The sequence below is a fragment of the Octopus bimaculoides genome, chromosome 8 (assembly GCF_001194135.2).
Source record: "Octopus bimaculoides isolate UCB-OBI-ISO-001 chromosome 8, ASM119413v2, whole genome shotgun sequence".
Lineage (NCBI taxonomy): Eukaryota > Metazoa > Mollusca > Cephalopoda > Octopoda > Octopodidae > Octopus > Octopus bimaculoides.
The window spans coordinates 28528728-28535158 of NC_068988.1; the positions used below are offsets into that span (position 1 = coordinate 28528728).

The 6431-nt window shown below is 39.6% G+C and overlaps 1 protein-coding gene across 2 annotated transcripts in view; it reads right to left on the reverse strand.

The window, feature by feature from the left end:
• LOC106871355 (alsin) overlaps window positions 1–6431 on the reverse strand; it is a 92992-nt gene that overhangs the window by 23110 nt on the left and 63451 nt on the right. For both annotated transcript variants that reach the window (XM_052970013.1, XM_052970012.1), the window contains exons 12-16: window positions 5527–5692; window positions 3619–3750; window positions 2739–2867; window positions 1629–1699; window positions 871–937 (exon numbers count right to left, since the gene is read on the reverse strand). In XM_052970013.1, the coding sequence (XP_052825973.1) occupies window positions 871–937; window positions 1629–1699; window positions 2739–2867; window positions 3619–3750; window positions 5527–5692 (565 nt within the window). The remainder of the gene's footprint in view (window positions 1–870; window positions 938–1628; window positions 1700–2738; window positions 2868–3618; window positions 3751–5526; window positions 5693–6431) is intronic.

Consider the following 6431-nt stretch of genomic DNA (forward strand, 5'->3'; position numbering starts at 1 on the left):
TAAGCCTAGTACTTATTCTATCAGCATCTTTTGCCGAACCGCTAAGTTACAGGGATGCAAACATACCAACATCAGTTGTCAAGTGATGGTGGTGGGGACAAACACAGATATACAAACATATACATACATACAGCCACAAGGTTCCAGATTCAGTCCCACTGTGTGGCGCCTGGGACATGTGTCTGCTACTATAGATTCAGGCTGACCAAAACCTTGTGAGTGGATTTGGTAGATGGAAACTAAAAGAAGCCTGTTGTTTGCATGTGTGCGTGTGTGTGTGTGTGTGTGTGTGTGTGTGTGTGTGTGTTTGTTGCCCCCACCACCACCACCACCACTGCTTAACAACCAGTGTTGATGTGTTTACGTTCCCATAACTTAGCAGTTTGGCAAAAGATACTGATAGAACAAGTACCAGGCTTAAAAAAAAAAGGAAAAAATTACTGGGGTTGACTTGTTCAACTAAAATTCAAGGCAGTGCCCCAGCATGGCCACAGTCTAATGACTGAAACAAGCAAAAGATAAAGGATAAAAGAAAAAAACATGAATAAAAGTGATTACTTTAAAGAAGTTCTTAGCCTCTAAACCAGGAATGAGCAACTATTCATCAACTTGGGGCCGCATCGTACCATTTCCAAGTGAGAGAGGGCCAAATGATAAAACACATATGCATGAAATATTACTTGCCCACTTTACACTGAATTTTTTGCAATTCTTCTTAATTTTATTTGTCTTAGTATGAAATTAGTAACCTAGAAACTCATTGAGGGTCACACTGCAACATGTCGAGGGTTGCATGTGGCCCGCAGGTCGCAGGTTGACCATGCATGCTCTAAAATATGCCAAAATCCAACAAATCTGTTGTTCACTTACTTTGCTAGCAGATGAGGTGACAGTCAGAACGAAGGTTTCTTCAGGAGTAATGATTTGAAGAGAATCTCTGAAGAGAAAAGAAAATGAATTTAGTTAAAGAAATAAAATGTAGAAGATAAGAAGAATACACCAGAATCTGAAGAAACTACTGCAAGTCTATAGTGCTTCCACATTTTGGCACAAGGCCAGCAATTTATGGGGGGAGGGGCTAGTCGATTACATTGACTCCAGTGCTCAACTGGTCCTTATTTTATTGACCCTGAAAGAATAAAAAGTAAAGCTGACTTTGGCAGGATTTGAACTCAAAATGAAAGACATGAAATGCTGCTAAGCATATTTCCCAGCATGCTAATGATTCTGCCAGCTTACTGCCTTGCTGCTAGTTTATATTGATAACTATGCATGATGTGAGAAACCATTGTTGCTGCTGTCATCATCATCATCATCATCATACCCTTTATGTAGTTCTTATGTTCAGTGTGATACAGAATGTGACAAAACTTACCTATTTTAAATTACGCGTACAACTTATTTTTGCCAGCTGAGTGGACTGGAGTAACTTGAAATAAAGGATCTTGCTCAAGGTCAGAATGCATTGCCAGGAATCAAACTCATGACTTTATATATGACTTCACACACACACACACACACACACACACACACACATGGCAAGCTTCTTTCAGTTTCCGTCTACCAAATATACTCATACAACTTTTAAACTAAGATGTATGTATGTATATACACCCACAGATACTTACTGTGTTTGTTCCGATTCCGAAGAGGTGTCTACCCATACAGTTTCAAGAGGAAATTCATTAATTGCAGATCCCTGCAGAAAAAAAAAACAGAAAAGAAAAAAAAAGACAAAAATTTACATTGAAATCATGTGATCATGTGACCGACTAGACTTTCAGATGTTGTTACACATCGCTGGTCACAATGCACTTTGCATTGTTTTAGCCCTCAAACGACACCACCCCACCGGCTAGGTAAGCAGGCCAACATTCCCCACCAATCAAAAGGGGGACTGGGACAATGTGAAATGAAGTGTTTTGTTCAAGAACACAATGTATTGCCTGATCAGGGAATTGAACCCCTGATCTACCAATCATGAGTGCAACACCCTAACCACAAGGCCATGCACCTTCACACACTGATATAGATCAAACAAATAAAGTCAGTTTTATTCCCAAACTACCACTTATGACTATTGACTATTTTTACCAATAATACTAAAGACCTTTTACATTATTCTTTATTTTTCTTGAGCCTCAGGGCTTACTATGTTGGTTACCCAATTTTCAGTGCCACTGGACTGGCTCTTGTGCGGGTGGCATGTAAAATACACCATTTTGAGCGTGGCCGTTGCCAGTACCGTCTGACTGGCCTTCGTGCCGGTGGCACATAAACGCACCCACTACACTCTCAGAGTGGTTGGCGTTAGGAAGGGCATCCAGCTGTATACACTCTGTCAAATCAGATTGGAGCCTGGTGTAGCCATCTGGTTTCACCAGTCCTCAGTCAAATCGTCCAACCCATGCTAGCATGCAAAGCGGACATTAAATGATGATGATGATGATGATGAAATGACTGGAATCACAACATTTCTCCTAGACAGGACACAAATCCAAAGCAGAGTTCAAGCTCAGTAATTTTGAGGGGAGGGGACAAGAAAATTACATCAACCCTAGTACCTGACTGTTACTTTATTTTACCGATACCAAAGGATGAAAACTTCATAACTGCAACTATGTGATTGCAAAGCAATGCAAACTTCTTGGCCACAGAGTCAAATCTGTGCTCATGTATGATTAGATCATCTTTTTTATCTAAAAGCTCAAAAGATAAAAATTTAGCTGAATACTCACATGGATATGTACAAAGATGTCATTGAAAAGGTGGAAGTTATGGACGAAGAACCGTCCTGCACTGGCCTGGGTCAGAGGATTCTGCTTGGTGTCATACAGGAGTCGTCTTTCAGGGGTACGAAGAGCGTCCTGCAAATATTATCAAAGGATAAGGATTATAAATATCATTGATTTCTTTCATTGGGATATGATTAGGACACATGTATAATTGATTATACTGATCCAAGAACCTCATATTTATATATATATATATATATATTTAATATTTTTGGATTAACGGGTATATGTTGATTAATGTGTGGAAGTGTTGAGTTTGGGCTCCTTGGTGTCATCCACTGTTGGGGTGTGTTTCTGTTGGATCTACTTCATGAATTCTGCAGTGTCAGTTGAGATAATAATAATAATTGCATAAGTAACAAGAAGATGGATTAATGCATCTTCCCGTTACTTAAGCAATTATTATAATTATAATTATTATATATAAAGAGTGTGTTGGAGAACACTAAAGCAAGTGGGGTGTTAATATTCATGGAGTAGTGCTCAAATAAATGAGAACTTAATTCTTAACTCCTATATCTGGGGCAGGTGGTTTTGGTGTAGCAAGTTCACCATAAGAATGATCTTTGTTGAGTGTGTATGGAAGTAAAAAGGCAGATAAACAAAGCTAGGCTTAATGAGTGAATTTACATGGAATACAAATAAACAAAAAGAATGATGCAACAGTCTTATCTTGACAGCTGTTTCAGGTGAACCATGACTTATGTCAGTTATCTAAATAACTGTAATATGAGTGTATGAATTTCTTTGTATGTTAGCGTATATTGGACAAAATTAAGTTAAGTGAAAGCGTAAGAGAGACAGAGACAAATGGTAAACTGACCACTAATTTCTGTGAGCTGCTCTCCCAGAACAGCCGAGTTTTGTCTGCAATATTGTGCTCCTCTGTAGAAGACATTTTCAACGTATCCCACTTGATAGATATAGAATTCAGTAGAGACCTCATCTCGGAATCCTAAAAGAGAGAAGAAAAACCTAAGGAAACAATTCTAACATAAGAAGAATAACAATGAAATATGATGCATTGAAAAACATTTATTAGATATGATATTACAATAACAAACAATCGCATACAAGATTTTTCTGTAAGTTAGCTGCCCATTCTTGAAGAATGACTCATCTTGATATCTTTGTGGCAATCTTCATCACCATCATTTCCATGCTGGCATGGATTGAATGATATGACAGGAGCTGGCAAACAGTCAACTGTTATGGCAAAGGTTTCTATGGTGAGATACCTTTCCTAATACCAACCACTTTACAGAGTGGAGAGGGGGCTTTTTACAGGACACTGGTATGGGAGCTATTGAATGTGGAACTGGCACAGGTGCTTTTTCAAGTGGTACCGGCACAGCTTCTTCTCCAAAGTGGCACCTGCATGGGTGCCTTTTTTTAATGCAATGTCAGCACAGATGCTTTATTTTATGTGGTACAAGCATGGGTGCTTTATTACGTGGTGCCAACACAGGTGCTCTTTACAATCCCATATTAGATTTTTCTTTGAGTTAGATGCCCATTCTTGAAGAAACACTCCTCTTGATATCTTTGTGGTCATCATAATTATACTTGTTATTGGTTTTGGGTTCAGTCCCACTATGTGGAACTTATGGCTCAGAAGGAATTTGTGGAGACAGATTTTCTATGGCCAGATGCCCTTCCTCTCACCAACCCTCACCTGTTTCCAAGCAAGGTAATATTTCCCTTTGGTCAGGCATGCTTTTCATGGGAGACTAGAAAAGAATAATGTCACTTATATGATAGTGATGTTTGTTTACAACCGAGACATCAAGACAAGAATATGCACAAACACAGGCACACATATATACACATACACACATACATACAAAAATTACACATAAGGCCGATGACAGTACCGCCTGATTGGCACTCATGCCAGTGGAATGTTAAAAGCACATCCAAATATGGGGTGTAACCAGCCCCTCATTCATTGGGTAATGAACTTTGCTTGTGAAGACCTACTGAAGAAAGTGTAAACAAATCAAAATTGCTGACATGGCCGATGACAGTAATGCCTGATTGGCACTCATGCCAGTAGAACATTAAAAGTACATCCGAGCGTGTTTGTTGCCAGGGCCACGGATTGGCTCCCGTGCCGGTGGCATATGAAAAACAACATTTGAGTGTGGTCATTGCCAGTGCCGCCAGACTGGCTCCCATGCAGGTAGCATGTAAAAACACCTTTTGAGCGTGGTCATTGCCAGAACCACCTGACTAACCCTCATGATGGTAGCACGTAAAAAGCACCGACTACACTCTCGGCGGGATTGGCATTAGGAAGGGCATCCAGCTGTAGAAACTTTGCCAGATCAGATTGAGCCTGGTGCAGCCACTGGCTCACCAGTCCCCAGTCAAATTTCCAGGGAGTCTGAACCAAACCGTTTTGGGGCCCTTCTTTTGTTTGTCTACTCACCTATATATATATATATATATATATATATACAACAAGCTTCTTTCAATTTCTGTTTACGAAATCCACTAACAAGGCTTTGGTCAGCCCAGTGCTATAGTAGGACACACACCAAAAGTGCCATGCATTGGGACTGAACCCAGAACCATGTGGTTGAGAAGCAAGCCTCTTACCACCCAACCACACCTCACCTATGATGTTGATGATGATGATAATGATAGAGTATAGCAAACCACAAACATTTCTATTCCTATCACATTTACCAAGAATATTCAAGAGAAGATAATATATAATAAAACTCACTGATGGGTATCCCAGAGATAATTTATTTATCATATGGCCATATTCATTAGGCCTGTGTAAAGGATATTGCAGTATACGTTGAAGGGTGGAAGCATAATTCATTTTCTCCGAAGTCGACTCATCAAGGATCTCAGTAAAAACGTTTTGAATTTTCTCAAAGTAAGAACTGAAGGAAAAAAAAAAGGAAAGAAAATATGACAATTCAATGAAGAAGAAAAGAGTCTTTATTTTTTATCTTTAATTTGTTTCAGCCATTGGACTGCAGCCATGCTGGGCACCACCTTGAAGAGTTTTGACCAATCAGATTGACCCCAGAACTTATTCTTTTAAAAGGGCTGGTCTTTATTTTATTGATCTTTTTTGCCAAACTGTTAAGTTATGGGCATATAAACAAATCAACACCATGATGGTGGTGGTGGGGAACAAACACAAACACCCCCCCCCACACACACATGGACATACATATACCCTTATACAAACAACAGACTTCCACACAGTTTCTGTCTACCAAATTCATTCAGAAAGCATTGGTTGGTCTGAGGCTATTGTCAAAGATACTCGTTGAAGTGCTACACAGTGGGACTGAACCCAGAACCATGTGGTTGCCAACCGAGCTTCTTATCACACAGCCATGCCTGCACTTATAGAGAGTAAATAATCAACTAAATAATTATTACAAAATTATTAAAAAATATGTCAAATCTCTTTGTCGAAATGTAACCACAATCTAAAACATGTATGTGACGAACAGCTGTGTGGTAAGAAGCTTGCTTACCAACACATAGTTTCGGGCTCAGTCCCACTGCATGGCACCTGGGGCAAATGTCTTCTACTATAGCCTCGGGCCAACCAAAGCCTTGTGAATGGATTTTGGTAGACAGAAACTGAAAGAAGCCATTCGTATA